Source organism: Panulirus ornatus, chromosome 13, assembly GCF_036320965.1.
Source record: "Panulirus ornatus isolate Po-2019 chromosome 13, ASM3632096v1, whole genome shotgun sequence".
Lineage (NCBI taxonomy): Eukaryota > Metazoa > Arthropoda > Malacostraca > Decapoda > Palinuridae > Panulirus > Panulirus ornatus.
Genome location: NC_092236.1, coordinates 13,862,018 through 13,881,479, shown reverse-complemented (window position 1 = coordinate 13,881,479; position 19,462 = coordinate 13,862,018). Strand labels below are relative to the sequence as shown.

Genomic DNA, 19,462 nt, shown 5'->3' with positions numbered 1-19,462 from the left:
CCCCGCCTTTTTTTTTTCATTCTCTTTCCCTCCTTCAGTAACATATGTTTTTTTCTTCTTCTTTCCCTCACACATCTGTTGAGGAAGCGCGCTTCCACTGAGGCAGGATGGAAGCTCCAGTCGTGTTTCCTGCAGGACGCTCCCTACGTATTGTCGCTTGCAGGCCGACGTGTGGTGCACAGTAGCCCCGTCGCTATTGTTCGTAGCTTGGACGAATTGATCGTCCAGTGAACGACGAAGGAGGTCCCCCTTAAATGTTCCGGAACTATGGATGATCGAGACCCGTGTCTCGCTCTCTCTCTCTCTCTCTCTCTCTCTCTCTCTCTCTCTCTCTCTCTCTCTCTCTCTCTCTCTCTCTCTCTCTCTCTCTCTCTCGTGATCGCACCTCACCGAGAGAACCGTCAGACCACAGCCGACAGAGGCAGTGACAGTGGCACCCACCTACCTACCTGCCTGCCTACCTACCTACCTATCTACCTTTGCACCACTCCTTCTTGCTCGTTCTGTACTTCAGCCGATCCGCGTTGTTATTCTCGAGAATCGGTCTGTTTTTTCCCTTCCCCCCAAGCGCTCGAGCACCTTCACAGCACTGATGATGAAGATGATGTCAACACTGGATGATGCTCACTTTGCATGCTAATTTTACTCGTGGAGGAAAACGATAGATGGGGTCCGTAGGGTCGAGATCGAGGTACAAGGAAGTATACATAACAAGACAGCACCAGTGCTCTTGGGAGTTTCACAAAGAGATAAGGAGCCTTTTTTTTTTTGCCATTCGTTTTCTTATGATAAATGTTATCTATATCATTAGCGATATTTGATTGTCAGAGGCTACGACAGCCTAAGAGTCCCTGACATGAATATCCACTGTCTGATAGCTTATCTATTCCCTCTTGGGTAACCGGAATGGTCAAAAGAGGACTGAATCTCCCTGTGATCTGGGGAGATAATGCCATGATCTTCAAACACTTCGGCCGCAAGGAGAGCATTTCTAATTAAAGTAATGAGATCTTCCCTGGCGAGGAGGTATGGAAGACCTGGTATCCTGCTGGTTGACCCAGGTCGCTCAGTTTCGTCTTCAGGAAAACGAGGGTGGTGTTGTTGTCCAGGCGAAACAAGATCAAGGACGATTTACGTTTGCTGAAACTTCTGGTCTTCCATTAGAGATTAGTGGGTCAGCGAGGGACATCCTCTGGGCAACGTGCCTCACTTCTTTTAGCTCTTCCTCGTCGAGGGAGTTCGAGTCTTCTTTAGGATTTGTTTGTTTTGAAGTCGCGACGATGTGGTCATTCCCTTCGGTTGTGGCGGGTGCTGTTCCTTCCTGGTGGCTGAGGGAGGGTTTTTTCCCTAAGCGCCTCGCTGGTGCTGTTGGGAGAGGGCAGCTCTGCTTGTACTTCCCGAGAAGTTTTATCATTTGCCGTTGCAGCTGCACCGTTTATTGTAGATACTGCAATTTCTTTGTCCCTTTGTCGCTCTTCTATCGTCTGCCGTTGCTGGTGATGCGTCATTTCTTGTAGCTGAATGCATTCATCTTTTCTGGAAGTTGCTGCCGCTGTTTTCCCACCGTCCAGAACATATCCACTGTCTGGGAAGACAATATTGATATTTGTAATTGATATTCCCTTGCCAAGTTAGGTTGATGGCTCATGTTATGGTCCGTTAGGGTTCATGGTCGGGGGCGGGGGTCTGTCTGCTGTGTGATTAGTCGTCCCTTACCTTACAAAGCGCAGGTTTTTGCCTGGTGGGTTTTGCCAGTGTGAGTTATGATTAGCTTCCAGCCGCTGTGATATCTGAATTCATACCCACGAACGCCATGTATAGTGACAGTAGATTCTTACCTTACCATAACAGATGTACAAGATGAAACGTGGGTTTTCATTATCTCATAAATTGTAAAATTGTAGAGGAACATTAATTCTCTTCCTCCTCCTGTCTCACAGCGTTGGACACTCTCAAGGGTCGAGTTGGTATCAGTGATTTATGTGACGGTTTTGGAACTCATCTTCGGCTCTTCTGCAGAAGGATTAACAATTTTGATTATCCCTTTATTAGATGTTCCACCTCAGGCTGCACGTCAGTGGTGCGAAGTCTCCTTATGTGTGTGTGTGTGTTTGTGAACAAATACGAAAGCAAAAGATTGTGCTTGAGAAAGAGGCAATGTAAACCATAAATCAAACGTAGCTTTCCTCTTGTATTTTAATGATTCGTAAGCACCAGGATGTTCGCATGTGCTCTTCATCTCAACAGCTGCTGAAAGTTGTATGTAAAGGGAGAATTGAGAATCCCGGAATAAAAGATGAGAGGGATGTGGGCTGCTTCCGTATGCATGGGGTTTTAACAGCGCGTCTGTAACAGGTAGTGACGCAGCGAGGAGTGAGTCTTGCCTCAAACAGACTGGGGAGTAGTAGAGTGAATTTCAGCCGAGCTTTACCTGTGGAGGCAGAGGTAGTAGGGGGGAGAGGAACAAAGTATTAAAGAGAGAGTTTACGACTGGGTTCTTCAGTAGAATTTGAGAAAAGTGAGACACATTCCTTCAACTGAGGAAGAGTACCTTTATATTTTTTTTTTTTTTTTTTTTTTTTATACTTTGTCGCTGTCTCCCGCGTTTGCGAGGTAGCGCAAGGAAACAGACGAAAGAAATGGCCCAACCCCCCCCCCCCCATACACATGTACATACACACCTTTATATATATATATATATATATATATATATATATATATATATATATATATATATATATATATATATATATATATATATATATATATATATGCAGAGAAATATATTTAGATGTATATATATATTTTTTTTTAATTAATGATTACCGTAGAACCTTTTTCTAAAAACGACTCCTAATATTACCCAGGACATTTCTCTAAAGGGTCCTGAAGTTCAAGGCTGCGCTACTTCTAGTAGCAGGGAAACGTGGGCTCCTTTGAAGTGAGAAGGTCTTTGACGGGACTCTGCAACCAGTCACACAGCCTTGTCAGAGATGACTTGTCTCTAGTGATGTAACCTCGAGCAGTTGTATGAGTCTGGCAATACCTATACGCATTTATATATACGTAGATATACATAGGCTATTTCCGTATACTCGTTTTTAGGACTGTCATCACTTAGCGTCTCAGCGAGGGGCCAGAGGTAAGGGCATCATTGGTGCTTGTACCCTACCAGTTCACAGTCTTGACCCCAACTTAACTTACATTACTCAAACACGTCTGTGGGTAGTATTTCCACAGAGGCTGGTGAACCCCCATTGCTATTTCCTTCCTGCTCTAGCCACATTAGTGGCTATTCTCGTGTTAGGGTTAGCTCACCGTGCCTCCAGGGGGTTGTTGTTGTTGTTGCTGTTGTTGTTTTTTCTTCGCTTTAATGTATTCTAATCCACGACGAGATCAGCCGTAAACAACTTGTCTGCATGTATAGTTGCTATCTTATATTTCACATTCTCATTATTTATCGTCCGGACGCTTCCCATGTTTTGGGCCTGGCTTTTACCATCGCCTGCTGTAAGTTAAACGCCTCTGCTCTCTCTCTCTCTCTCTCTCTCTCTCTCTCTCTCTCTCTCTCTCTCTCTCTCTCTCTCTCTCTCTCTCTCTCTCAGCAACCTTTTTAACTTTACCCTGACGCCGGTGGAGAACCTTACTGAGTTAACGCTGTCATTGGACGAGCCTCGGTCTGCAGCCTTCAGTCAGAATTTGCGATGGTTCTCCGATCATGAATCGTGAACGGTATCTACTACCCTGAAGCCGTTTGAGTTGGAGACTTTGACTGACGCATCTTGAAAAGTAAAGTTTACGTTGTAAATGTCACTGATAAAGAACTCATTTAGAGGTTTGGATATTGATGTGGTTGAGACCAATTGAATGATAGAAAAAAAAAGAAAGATAAATGATTAAATTGCTTCAATAGCCATGAAGTTATCCACCTTTAAGGAACAGGGAGGTGTGGTTCTCCAAGATTATGTGTGAACAAAATCTTATTTGCATACGTTTCCGTTTTCCACATTTGTTTATAGCAATTCTAATGGCATTATTTTCTGTTCTTTCTTTTTACGTCGGTGTCGTGTTATGATATGAGCCTTAAGTGTGCCATGAGTTTCGTTACGTTTCCAGCACTTGCATGACACTCGAATTTAGCCAGTGGTCTACTGGTTATGGAGTGGAGGCTAAATGAAGAGCATTTGTACTGGTGAGGAGAGAGTCAAACTGTATTTGCGTTAGTAACGTCTCCAGCAGAAGTGAGAAGCCCTAGCGTTAAAGCAGAGGGCGCGTCTGGTGACCAGAGGGAAGGCAGGACATGGGAGCCGAAATCTTTGAGTATAAAGTCGGTTTCGTTGAAGATTGCTTGAGGAAATGTAATGTACGTAGTAACATGCAGAGACAAGACAGCAGTCTAAGTTGTCCTGAAGGAGGAGGAGTAAGGGTTACTGAATTGACGAAGGCGAATGGAGGAGGCGAGAAGCTGAGGACCCATGTCGTCTCGAGGACGGCCATGGGGGCGGACTGATTCATAAGCCGGGGGTTGTGTGAGGTCGTTCATAATGAAGACGGTCCCTGCCGCCGTTGCTCCAGGATCAGTGTGAGATGAATGATTCATTCAGAGAGGTTTGCGAACACTGCACTCGCCATGAATATAATCATTTCTGTAGACGGATCAGTAAACGGAAATTATTAACTTTTGACAGAAGGATAGAGGGAAATAAATAAATAAAACCCGAAGGATCGCCAGGGTGGGAGGAATGACAGAGACTTGTGAACAAGTTTGGCTTCATACAGAGTCGTATTATGAGCAAGTGAGTCGTCTGCTCTGGATGGGTTCAGAAGCAGGTGTGTCGGTAGGAGCAGAGAAAGTGGTTGGGGATGATCGCACAGTCAAACACCTCAGCTACAAGGGTTGTGAGATGGTATGATAAACACATAGGGAACAGGAAATATGATCATCATGTTTGGTTCAGGAGGGACTATGAATGTAGCAGTGTGTGGAGTGGGAATGAATTGGATTGGTTTGTAAGGTGTAGCGTTACTGACCTGCAGCATCAGAACGGGAATGAACATATATATATATATCTCACTGAGGACGAACTCGACGAACTCGTTTTTTTTTACTTCTATTTGCTTTTTTTCTCTAACCTGTTGGGGGAAATGTTGATAAATGTAACAACGTTAGATTTTTTTTTCTTTTTTTTTTTTAAGTATAAAGTCAAAAGTGTGGGAGCCCTCGAAGTCTCCCTGCGTTACCTAAGACTGTGAACTCTTCATAATTCTTACCTTTTGTTACTCTTTTGTTATGTAAAATAACCACTTATCTCTTAATGGGAAAGACGAGAGGAGGATGCTAGGTCGGGATTCTTTTTATTATCTCTTTGAACAATTATTTCCTTTGATACACTGTACTTGGTTCGTAAATAATTTCTTTTTATACAGATCCTGAAAGTCGGACAATGTGCAGCCCCAACAATGGCCTGATGAAAATACAGCCCTGGTATGTGGAGAGAAGAGGTCAAAGGCTTGCGTGGTCGGGTCAGAGCTGGGGGGCGTGGAGGCTGGCAGGTCATGTAACAATGATTTGCTTCCTCATCAACAAGTCTGAAACTAGATTACAGGCCACCCACGGCCGTCTGCCCGGCCTGGCTGGTTGGGTCTGCTCAGCCAAAACCTTGACATAGTATACGTCTGTGGGATATACATGCCCCGTGTGTGCACACATAACTGCGTTTTGATAGAAGGTATATTTGACCATCGTCGTCAGAGGAATGTTCTCGCTTGTAAAGACAGTCAGATACGGATTACGGAGACGGATTTATCAATCGAACATCTAACTAAATGTTTGGGAGGATATTCCATGGCTGCCAGTGTTGTTTTCTCTTTTGCTGGACAGGTTAAAGGGAGCTGGTCTTCATCTTATTCCATGGCTGTCAGGTGTTCTTTTCCCTCTTGCTGGTTACGTTAAGGGCTCTGATCTTCATCTGTCCTCAGAACTGGTCGGACTGAGCGACTCAAAAAGAGAATCGTATGACAGTGGCATCTGTGTCTCCTGAGGTTATTCACGCGTCTCTCTTCCCTCTCCCCATAGGTATGTTACAGAGGTCCCGTACAGCTGGGAGACTCATTTCTTCCTCAGATCCTACCGAATACAGTACCTTATTTCATTTATATTTTCCTTTGGTCTTCATTGCCGGGTCATTTCCTTGGCGAGTGTTCTGTGCACGGACCTTTATGTAGCAGAGTGTGTGTGTTAACCTTTCCCAGTAGCTTATAGGGCAAGATGGCCTTGAGAGAGAGAGAGAGAGACATTTCATCCCATCCGAATGAATGATTAAAGGAGATGAGTGCGAGAATAGCTTTCCTCCCTCCACCCCTAGTCACACACCTGTGTCTGTTCTCCTGATGGGACAAGAGCATAAAACTTTGAAGTGTGGTTCAAGCGACGTATGCCAGATGGGAAAGGGCGTGCGCCTCTGACGATGACCGAAGGAAGCGCACCGAAGAATTTCTTCGACTATCACCTGTAGCGAGACTTTATTTTTTCTCACCAAAAGTCTGGGTTAACGAGTAGCGCTGACCGAAAGAAACAAGACAAAAGCTAAAAGAAAGAATATATATATATATATATATATATATATATATATATATATATATATATATATATATATATATGTATATATATATATATAATATATATATATATATATATATATATATATATATATATATATATATATATATATATATATATATATATATGTAATATATATATATATATATATATATATATATATATATATATATATATATATATATATATATATATATATATATGTAATATATATATATATATATATATATATATATATATATATATATATATATATATATATATATATATATGTAATATATATATATATATATATATATATATATATATATATATATATATATATATATATATATATATATATATATATATATATATATATATATATATATATATATATATATATATATTCCCTGATAAAAGTACTGTATATTTCTTCACTAACCCTGAAATTCCTTTCCAGAAGGAGCTCTCATACAGCCAACCTTCAGCTCAGCCCCTCTACCATACCTTGGGTCTCCCATGTTTAATGTGACCAGATGACCTCGTGCATACGTTCTGTGGTGTTCCTTCCCTCACAACAGGTTGTCTGGTTCCTCTGTTCTATTGCTGATATCGCCCAAAAGCAGCTATAGCTTTCCTCTCTTTGATCTACAGCAAAGTCAATCATATATATATATATATATATATATATATATATATATATATATATATATATATATATATATATATATATATATTGGAAAGAATCACAATTTTGCGCGTGATCAAGATATTCCTATGAGTCCGCGGGGAAAATGAAACACGAAAAGTTCCCAAGTGCACTTTCGTGTAATAATCACATCATCAGGGGAGACACAGGAGAGAAATATAACAGTCACTTGATATACATCGAAGAGACGAGGCTAAGACGCCATTTGGTAAACATGTGGACTCATAGGAATATATATATATATATATATATATATATATATATATATATATATATATATATATATATGTGTGTGTGTGTGTGTGTGTGTGTCTGTGTGATGTGTGTGTGTGTGTCTGTGTGATGTGTGTGTGTGTGTCTGTGTGATGTGTGTGTGTGTGTGTGTGTGTGGTGTGTGTGTGTGTGTGTGTGTGTGTGTGTGTGTGTGTGTGCGCGCGTGTGTGTGCGTGTATACCACACCTTTATGATTGCCTCACCTTACGTCATCCGGGGTTGTGCCTTTTGACCTTAGCCATCTAATGGCTGTGGCGGAGGCGGTCGTGGCTGGCAGACCATTGCTGAATCATCAGCGTAGCTCACGGGGATCAGAGCCCCCCAAGAATGGACTCCAGTGAGAGAATCATCGCTTTAGAATCTCAAACCTTTCGTGAAAAGATAACGAAAGAAAAAGGAAAAAAGAAAGAAGATTCTAATGAGGCAAAGGGGGGGTAATTCCTGACGCCGGTAATATATGCAGCGCCGCTTGTTATGACGGCGTTAATGCGTTCGATGCAGAAGGGGAAAAATGAAATGATTGAGTGGAGGTGATGTTTGGGCGTAGCCCTGGTCTCAGGGCGTGGGTGTGGGAGGCCCGCGTACCAGGAAGGGACGACACAGCGGAAGTAGGAGGACAAAGGAAGTGGATGTCACGACGGTAGCGTTGTCCGTGGGGACCGTGAAGGGGACCGTCCGTGTGATGGTAGTCTGTAATGGGGACCGGTCCGCATGGTGTGAGCCTGTAAATGGGGACCCTTCTTGTGATGTGAACCTGAAATGGGGACCGGTCCGCATGGTATGAGCCTGTAATGGGGACCCTTCTTGTGATGTGAACCTGAAATGGGGACCGGTCCGCATGGTATGAACCTGTAATAGGGACCGGTCCGCATGGTATGAACCTGTAATAGGGACCGGTCCGCATGGTATGAGCCTGTAATGGGGACCGTCCGTGCGATATAAGCCTGTAATGGGGACCTTTCTCGTGATGTGAGTATGAGATAACAATGCATGGTGTTGCTGGAGGATAAATACCTCTGGCAGGACGCGGCTTAATTGCAGCGTTTCATAATCTCTTACGTCATGATGTTCATGGTGTCTTGTGTTCCTCCTCCTCCTCCTCCTCCTCCTCCCTCTTGTCTAATCTTCCTTTCCCGTTGTCATATTCTTTCTCTCCATCCTTCCTTGTCCCTCCTCCTCCTCTGGCTCCTTCCATACCTTCTGCTCTCTCGCTTTCACTCTCCTCCCTCTGACCTTCTCCTTGCCTACTCCCTTCTTTCGCCTTTCCTCCTCTCCTCCTCACCTTGTCCCCATGAAACAGGCCAGTGGCCCAGGACAGCCAGGGCGGATGGCTGGCTTGCTGGCTGGGTGTGGCTAATGCAGTAATGTGTTCTAACGAGCGGCCAATCGGCTGAGAACACATCCTAATTCCTCGTAAAGATAAAGTCGGCCCAGTATTGTTTTATCAGTGGGTGTGACTACCCTCACAGCTTTCTTTCCCTTTTACTTTCGTTCTTTCGTTTTCTCCCGCCGGAGGACAAAGTGTCAAGAATGTTCGCCACTATTTGTGATGAGAGTTTATCGTTCACTCTTCGTGAAGGTTAATGAAACGATGACACAAAGTCACGTACGTTTCTGCCACCGGGACGATGAAGGACGAGGATGCTTGGCCGTCATACCCGAAGCGCTCGCTAAGGGATGGGTGGGTCAACCAGAACCGATGGTGGGGGTGTCTAGTGCTGCGGGGTCGCTTGTTGTGGTACTGATGGTCGCTGGACGTGCTGCCACTTGCCTCAAGCTTTGTTGGCGTCTCGAAGGATTGAAAGAAGTGATTACTTCCATGACACAGCGGTGGAGATGAATGGGGGAGCTGGAGGTTGACCCTGAAGGGATAGAAGAGGGCGTGTGGCGATATACTGACCTCACATGACCCAGAGGATGGTGAGAGGTTAAGACATAAGAATATTCTTGGGTTTGTTTAAGATTGTATAGGATCTCAGGGTGTCTTTTTGAAAGGTTAATTGTCCAAGTTATTATAGGTACAAATTCTGTCTCTTAGCAGCTCATGCCAGTGAGCTTCACACTTCTGTAAGACATATATACGATAAAGGAAATGATACTTATTTTGCATTCAGGTCTTGGGGAATTACTAAGACGTGACTGGCATTACCCTTGTCTCTGTGCTTCTAATGAAGCTATGTAAATGGAATTGGGAACAGAGACGCAAATCAGTGAACTTAAGTGTTGCATATACATATATCTCCTCTCTCTCTCTCTCTCTCTCTCTCTCTCTCTCTCTCTCTCTCTCTCTCTCTCTCTCTCTCTCTCTCTCTCTCTCTCGCTCTTCTCTCTCTCTCTCTCTCTCTCTCTCTCTCTCTCTCTCTCTCTCTCTCTCTCTCTCTCTCTCTCTCTCTCTCTCTCTCTCTCTCTGGACAATTGGCAGTACGTCCAATACGCTCTTCTCGCTACGTCTGCTCCTTATTCAAACGATAGTGTGAAATTTGATTTTCTTTTTCTCTCTCCTGAGTTGATCCAATTTCGGCAAAATAAACCGAGAAGTTTTAAAAACTTCGGCCTCTCACTCACAGACTTGGGCCGTGAGGGGAAACTCCTTATTTCACGCAGGAGGAATATAGATAATGTGCACTTAGGCAGGGAAGAAGTTATTTCTTATCAACACGCTCAGGTGCCAACGAACAGATGGGGAAATGATAGACGTAAACCGTGATAGATGGAGGAGGTGACGCGCGTGGCTGGCCTGATAGATATGTACTAGGCTGATAGATAAACCTTTCTATGCCCCTATCTTTCCCACACCACCACCACCACCACCACACTGCCTACCACACCATGCTACTGACTTCTCTGTTTGACTGGAGGGAGAGAGAGAGAGAGAGAGAGAGAGAGAGAGAGAGAGAGAGAGAGAGAGAGAGAGAGAGAGAGAGAGAGATGTGTATATCCCACTGTATATGGCGCCATTTCTGGGCCAACCCTGACCTCCACCAGATTGGACCTCCCCCTCCTAATTTGCATTTCTTGATACTGATTATTCCCTTCCTCAATCCCCCCTCAGCTCTCCTCCCCCACACCCCTCACGTTCCTCCCTCCTCCCCTTTGATAATTAAGTTCTACCTTGATCTTGGATTCTTGGATGTTTTCTGGCCCAAACCATATGTTATCGAAGGTTTACGATTCCCTCTTTTCCTCCTTTCATCTTCGTAGGTAATTGAATCTGTCATTGACATGTTAGAAAATGGGGGAAAAAAAAAAAGAAAATGATATATGTATAAATATGTTGTGTAGTTTTGTCTGTTTTGTTTGTCTGGGGTTTTCAGATCTGTGGGCAATCATTTGATCAGATCACGATATGGGGCCCCAGACTCTATGAATCATCAAGGTTCCTTTTGGATTTGGTCTTGGTCAAGTCTCACGCCATCTGGTTGTGGGTGGGCGATGGTGAGTCCAATCTCCTTTCATTCCTGTTGTTGCATTTCTTTACCCACCAGAGGGATGACTCAGGTCAGGTATAGCTTGTACCATCGCACTTCGTGTATGAAAGTATACCTCAGTATGCGTATGGTCGGGTATACGTGGTACATAAGGTAGGCTGTGGCGGGACTGAGCACTCCAACATGGTGGTCGGTGTGGGTGAGTACTCCAACATGGTGGTCGGTTTGGGTGAGTACTCCAACATTGTAGTCGGTGTGGGTGAGTACTCCAACATGGTGGTCGGTGTGGGTGAGTACTCCAACATTGTAGTCGGTGTGGGTGAGTACTCCAACATGGTGGTCGGTGTGGGTGAGTACTCCAACATGGTGGTCGGTTTGGGTGAGTACTCCAACATGGTGGTCGGTGTGGGTGAGTACTCCAACATGGTGGTCGGTGTGGGTGAGTACTCCAACATGGTGGTCGGTGTGGGTGAGTACTCCAACATGGTGGTCGGTGTGGGTGAGTACTCCAACATGGTGGTCGGCGTGGCTGAGCACTCCAACATGGTGGTCGGTTTGGGTGAGTACTCCAACATTGTACTATACTCAGCTGGGATGAAAACAGCCCAGGTATCTATCCAGTCAGAAGGTTCCTCCAGGCAATCTACAGATACGATTTTCTTTTCTTCTTTTTTCTTAATCCTTCATATCGAAGATAATGACTTCGGACAGGTAATCATCCATATGTCCTTTGGTCCATCCATCACAACTGTTTTCATTTTTTTTTCCCACATATTTTCCTAAAGTCTGACCAACAACTGTTTTCATTTTTTTTTTCCACATATCTTCCTAAAGTCTGACCAACTTCTGATAAGTTTAAAAAGAAAAACGCTTACTTTCTTGTCTCAGATTTACACCTTAAAAGAATATCAAGTGAAGGTCAGTGTTGGGTCATTTGTCCATAGAGATCTTTGTCCCCCAAACACTGCTGGATGATCGCACACTGCTGGATGATTGTCCCGTCACTTGCGTTTGTGGAGTCGTTGAAACCACAGAACAGATTTGCAGCGTTACGTAAAGAAAAAAAAGAAGATCCTATGATGCTTTGTCTCGCAAATGCATCATGACGCCATGTAAGGCCTGCACCCCTCGTCTACTATCTATGTATCTATCTGTAATTGCCGTAGGACCCCTATCTGAGAGGAACCCTAGTGGTACTCCAGGACTCATGTATTTTTTTTTTTTCTACAGTGGCTCTTGCAGTTCCGAGGTTGCGCTCCATTCATGTAGCTGGGACAGGACAGCCTCCTTTGAGGTGTAGATGGGCTGTGACCGAGATTATGCTCTGTTAACTAACGATTACACAACCTCTTCACAGGTGTCTTGTCTCCCCACTCGTGGTGTGTGACCCTGCCCAGTGGAGGGTGTGAATAGCGTGGCGTTCTAGGCATCGCTGGCATCAGCGACAAGGGTTGAACTTCTGTCTCCTCCTCCTCTTCCTCCTCCTCCTCGTGTGTGTGTGTGTGGGTGTGTGTGTGTGTGTGTGTGTGACGATTAAACTCACCCTTTTTTCCCCCTCTCACCTCAGTCGCCCACACGGGTTAACCTCCTGTATTCCTACTGTCGCATCAAGTTCATTATTTCTATATTTTTCTCTTTATAATAATCTTTCTATCTTTAATTTTTCTATCTTTTTATGTCAGTTTTTTTCTATATGACTGGTTTTTATTCACTTTTTTTTTCGAACTGGTGTCGGAATTCTGTAGGAGTAAAGTTTTCTGCAGTTCGGATTCATTTTTTTCTTTTTTTGACACCTCTTTCAGCCTTTAAGAATCTCTGGACTGGTGGGCAGGTGGTCCTAACGCTCCACCATCGGAAAAATATCTGTCCGGTTCCGTCTCTCTCTCGTGACGATTTTCATAAAAGGAAGAAAAAAGAGGAAGGAGAGAGAAAGGGGGATTTAATTTTTGATCGTTTCTCAAGCCAAGGAACTAGTCTCCAGCACCCTTGGCCCTCTGGAGCGCCACCTGCGTGTTTCCATGTTGCTGCGGCGCAAGTCTGGTCTCCCCACTCACTTGGCCTTACCTGCAGCAGCAGTACTCAGTCTGGCTTCAACCTCCGCGCCGTCTGGACGTGTGCCGCTCTCTCCACCGCTCGCCCACTTCGATATTCTGGGACTGGTGTTCGTGAGGGTGTAGCTGCGTGTCCTGGGGTGAGTGTTGTCAAGGAGGGTGTGGACATGTGAGCCCCAATATGCCCTCAAACAAAGTCCCCTAGGAAGGGTGTGGCGAGTCTCTCGTTGTGTTTTGAACATGTGTGGATAATTACTTGTATTCGGAAACCTTCGAGCTGATTCCAAGTTGAAAAGATGAGAAAGATGAACCATTGATAAGAAGTTTTAACTTGTTCAGCAGAAAAAAAAAATATTGAAAGCTAGCAAACTTAGGATATTGTTTTTCGTTGATTCAAAACAGTCGCTTTTACACTACGAAATTAGGGGAGCGAGGAAGTTCATTAACTCCTGCTAGCCCAGGAGACGGGAGCATGATGCATACAGAGCTCAGAATGCTCATTCTCGATCTACCCAGCAAAGAAAAATATGCCTGTTGAAGACTCGTAAAACCAAACAACTTAATTCACACTCCCTTTCGGTGCCTAAAAAGAAAAGGAAAAGTTCGTGTTCTCGGAGGATAATCTCGAATGTCCGCCACATACCAGTGCTCCTCAAGTGGCATAGAACTGGAGCAGTGTTAAGGTGTTGGGGACAAGGATGACCACTGACCACCTGGAGAAGGTGGTGTTCCTCCTGCTGGCGGCAGTGCTGGGGACCTGCCTCGCCGCTGATGACAGTAAGTACCCTTCTCCTCTCTCTCTCGCCGTCTTAACCATGGCGTCTGTAACCATAAAACAGAGTTACGGGCCTTTGCCAACTCTGACGCAGCTGCCGAGTGTCGTGCTACACGCATAGCACCTGAGAGCGTTGAGACGTAGGAATGCTCGTAGAGGTAGGGCCATGTTCGTAGAGGTGGGACCATGTTCGTAGAGGTGGGACCATGTTCGTAGAGGTGGGACCATGTTTGTAGAGGTGGGACCATGTTTGTATAGGTGGGGCCATGTTCGTAGAGGTGGGACCATGTTCTTAGAGTTGGGGCCATGTTCGTAGAGGTGGGACCATGTTCGTAGAAGTGGGGCCATGTTTGTAGAGTTGGGGCCATGTTCGTAGAGGTGGGACCATGTTCGTAAAGATGGAACAATGTTGTTCGTAGAGTTGAAACACACACACACACACACACACACACACACACACACACACACACACACACAAAATCTCCCTACACATGCACACATTCTCCCTACACATGCACATATATACACCATCTGTAAGGAGGTACTCACTACACTGACTCCATCAGCTTTCGTCAGTCTGCCCCAGAACCACACATACACTACAGCTCGGAGTGGAGCTCTTGCGCCAAGTCTCGCTCGCCACCGTCACCTCCTGCCACCTGAGATCATTCGTCCCCGAGTTGCATTTAGGTTCCACAATTACATCGAATCCATGCGGGCTCGTACAGACCGCTGTCACAGCAGCCCAATCCTGACCGATGCAAACATCACACACACACACACACACACACACACACACACACACACACACACACACACACACACATCGTATAACGTACGTTAACATATAACTTAATGATGGGGAAATGATTCTCAGTTTGACATCCTTTCTGACCCATTTACTCCCGTACCTTGCTGTATATATAGTGTTTATTTTAAGCCTTAAGCTGTAATATATATATATATATATATATATATATATATATATATATATATATATATATATATATATATATATATACATATATATATATATATATGATATTATGCCGGTAGCCACAAAGAAAATGAAACACGAAGATTTCCTTGTATCTACCAGCATATTCATGAATTACGTGTTCTTTTGTGATCTGTCTATCTATCTGTCTGTCTGTCTGTCTGTCTGTCTGTCTGTCTGTCTGTCTATCTACCTATCTATCTATCTATCTATATTTACCTATCTATCTGTCTGTTTATCTGTGTCTATCTATCTATCTATCTATACCTATCTATCTGTGGTGCTGTACAATGCAGGCGGGCGGTGTTTTAAGGTAGAGGTGTACATGAAGGCGTTAGTCTAGCTCGACGACTCAGTGCTGCATAAAAGAGAACAAGAAGACTTTACATAGTTTGAAGATATGCTTGTGTGAGTGTACACGGCCCGTACACCGCGAGGGGAAAGCCACATCGGCGGGGCTGTAACATGGTCAGGGGACGAAGAGAATAGAACTGCTAGGACTGTTCTCTCCAAAGGAAGTCCACCACTTCCTTGCTCCTGCCTGGAGTGTTGGCTGTATCATCTTTAGTTCATGACCGAGAGTACATTCTCTTCAAAATACTAATCACTTGACAGGAGGAGTTCATCCTGTCGCAGCCACTGATTGAAGTGCAAGCCTTGGAGCTGTAGAAGCCCCTGGATGGGATGTCCAGGCGTTTGATATATATATATATATATATATATATATATATATATATATATATATATATATGTTAGAAAGGATCACGATTTTGCGCGTGATCAAGTCTATTTCTATAAGTCCCCGTAGACATATGTGTGTGTGTGTGTGTGTGTATGTTTGTGTGTGTGTATGTGTGTGTGTGTGTGTGTGTTCTCTCGTTAATACGGACACACCCCTCAGCCACACGAGCATGGGAAGACCCAGTCGGGATACACAGTAGAAGTTAGTTTCTTCTTTGCTCTCCGTGACGCATGCCTGCACTACTGGCAAGTCCCTGACATTCCCTTTAAAACTATTGAACTCGTCTACTCTCTCACTCTTTCTCTCTCTCTGTCTTGCTCAGGTGAAGGTGATTATTCAGGTGTCATTTCACCTGTCTAGCCAGGCTTAGAGAAAAAAAAAGATTCTAGGGCTCCTCACGTTGGCAACACCGCGTCTCGCTGAGTGACATGATCAAATTCTTTATATTCTGTTGCATTGTGATTTGGTCCCAAGGTGCAGGGACATAGCCAGGTGTGCTACGTTGTAGGTGCGTGTATGACGATCACTTATGACTTAAAGCGGTATGTTAATTCACGCTTAAATCAAGCGATATGCTTAAGACTGCTGTAATTCAGCGCAGAGCGATGCGCTCACATGTTTAGCGATGTCGCAGAAGTTGTACACACAGAGCTATGAGCTCCGGCCAAATATGATCGAATCTACTAATGTATATTAGCGACTAACGGATGTACATTGCGATAATGACCATGAGAATCTTGGGATGTTATGTTATGTATAGATACATGATGTGTAGATGTGCATGACGATATACTGAATGTGAGACCAAAATAATATATATATATATATATATATATATATATATATATATATATATATATATATATATATATATATATATATTATATATGTATGTATGTATACGTTGACATGTATAGGTATGTATATGTGCGTGTGTGGACATGTATGTATATGCATGTGTATGTGGGTGGGTTGGGCCATTCTTTCGTCTGTTTCCTTGCGCTACCTCGCTAACGCGGGAGACAGCGGCAAAGTATGATAAATGAATAGATAGATAATAATATATATATATATATATATATATATATATATATATATATATATATATATATAGATAGATAGATAGATAGATAGATAGATAGATGTGTGTGTGTGTGTGTGTGTGTGTGTGTGTGTGTGTGTGTGTGTGTGTGTGTTTGTCTGTCTGTCTGTCTGTACGTACGTACGTATGTATGCATACAATATTCCTAGATGTTTTAGTAGAGATAGAATCAGGAATGAAAAATGGAACAGAAAAGAGAAATAATTTCTCTTCTGGTTATAGTTAGCTTCGTTTGTTGTGGATATAGCAGTTGATAGGCAATATAAGCACCCACGTACATAACGCACAGACAGCACAAAGTTAGACCATCGAACGACAAGCTGAAACCCATAACGAAATATCGGAGTGCATGGAAATACACGTCGATGAAATGTATCAAAAAAAAGAAGAAAAGAAGTAAATGCATCAAGAGATACGACCAAATGCCTCCTAAAGTGGACAGCAGAGGTGAATAAGTGCTCACTTATAGATTTAAGTGTTTGGTTGTGTGGCTACAAGATGAACATCAAGACTTATAGGATACACGTCGTGCCCAAGCGCTGGAGGGAGGTTACCGTAGATCTTTGATTGGCTCGCTATCTTAACACTATTGTATACTACATTGTTGTGCAGTACTTTGTTGTACATTACACTGTTACTCGCATCACTGTTGTGCACTGCACTGTTATTTGCATCACTGTTGTACACTACACTGTTATTTGCATCACAGTTGTACACAACACTGTTATTTGCATCACCGTTGTACGTTACACTGTTACTCGCCTCACTGTTGTACACTACACTGTTATTTGCATCACTGTTGTACACAACACTGTTATTTGCATCACTGTTGTACACAACACTGTTATTTGCATCACTGTTGTACACTACACTGTTATTTGCATCACTGTTGTACACTACACTGTTATTTGCATCACTGTTGTACACTACACTGTTATTTGCATCACTGTTGTACACAACACTGTTATTTGCATCACTGTTGTACACTACACTGTTATTTGCATCTCTGTTGTACACTACACTGTTATTTGCATCTCTGTTGTACGCTGTATGGTGTTGGATACCACACTGCTGTACACTACAGTGTCGTACATTATAGTGCTGTGCACTACACCTGTACACTATACTGTTGTATGCTGCTTTGCTGTACACAACATTGGTGTACACTTCGGTCTTGTACGCTGCGCTGTTGTACACCAATCTGTTGTGCACAACACAACCAAGTTCAGGTACTCCCACCAAATAGATTTCTAAAGGGAAGTGAATAAAAGCTTTTTTATTGGGATTTATATATATATATATATATATATATATATATATATATATATATATATATATATATATATATATATATATATATATATATATAACTTATTTCTAGCTTCCTTAAGTGTGTACCATAGACATGCAGGGAGCAGAGGGGTCTAATTAAAGTCTCTTTACCTAATGATATAAACTCTCGGAGCAGCTTAAGATTTTAATGGACAGAAATATAAACGCATATCAATAGATTTTATTTTTTCTAGACCAAGTTAATTGAAGATATCCGTCATATCATATGTGTAAACGTCTCTTTTTTTTTTTTTTTTATTTAACTCTGTCCTATGTCAGTTTTAAGGCTTTCATACATACATATATATATATAAAAAGAAATACAGCTGCGGTCAGTGGCCCCCTGCGTGTAAATTGGGCTCTGAATACTTTCTCTTTGGCCTGTAATAGAATCGGGGGAAAAGGATTGAATGGTAATAGAAAGGGATCCACTGGGATTTACAATATTTGACGGGGCCCGTTTTTTATCGCCTTTTGTTCCGTTTTCGATAGGCAAGCCTTCATTAGGGGGCAAAGCACTTGTATATTTGGTTAGCTCTCAACCACATCTCTCACTGGTATTGGTGTATATCACTATAGAGATGCGAGGGGATAGGGCTTAATAGATAATGCTTCTCTCCCTTCATTCCTTCATTCATATCTCCATTACATATATATTTTTTGCTTATATATATATATATATATATATATATATATATATATATATGCAGAAAGTACACAAGCAGTTCGTGTAATAAGATGCAAATAAAACTAGGTGTCAAACGCATTCTTATAATTACATTTTCATATATACATACATACATATATATATATATATATATATATATATATATATATATATATATATATATATATATATATATATATATATATATACTAGTAAAAGAGTTATTGAAGTCTGAAGAATACACGTATGATTATCTTAATCAAATTTAAGTGTGAATTTCCACCTGAATCAGTCTCCGGGTTGGGTTAACACAACCACAGATGGAAGAGTGTAACATACATCCAACACGGGTTGGGTGGAGATCAGTGGATATCCCCGTTTATAAATCAGCAACCTCACCCTTATGGGGGGGTCTGACATCCGATCGAGCGTCGAGGAAGGCTGGAAATTTGCGTTTTAATGAGATGCGAATCCTGAAAGCATCATTATAGATTTTTTTTTTCTTTTTTTCTTTTTTCTTTTTCTTCGCTTGATCCCTCGAGTTGACCCTCACTGTTCCCGCCATCACTCGTGATGGCTTTGGTCTAGGGGGTAGAGTTCTAGATCAGGAGGGTCACATCCAACTAAGGTTGCATGGCAAGCGATGAGTCAGGGAGGCGGACTCTCTCTGAAGTGTTTTAGGGACGGTCTGGACTCACCTTCGAAACAGTTCGTAGATACGAATCTGAACTCACCTTCAGGTGAGTTTGGACGACTCTGAACTCACCTTCAGGAGAGTTTGTACG

General features: G+C 42.8%; 1 protein-coding gene across 1 annotated transcript in view; it reads left to right on the top strand.

The window, feature by feature from the left end:
• Positions 1-13,115: 13,115 nt before the first annotated feature.
• Positions 13,116-19,462, top strand: part of LOC139752777 (protein turtle homolog B-like) — a 637,105-nt gene continuing 630,758 nt past the window's right edge. The window contains 1 exon segment of the mRNA XM_071668690.1: positions 13,116-13,839. Coding sequence (XP_071524791.1) covers positions 13,761-13,839 — 79 coding nt within the window. The 5' untranslated portion in view covers positions 13,116-13,760.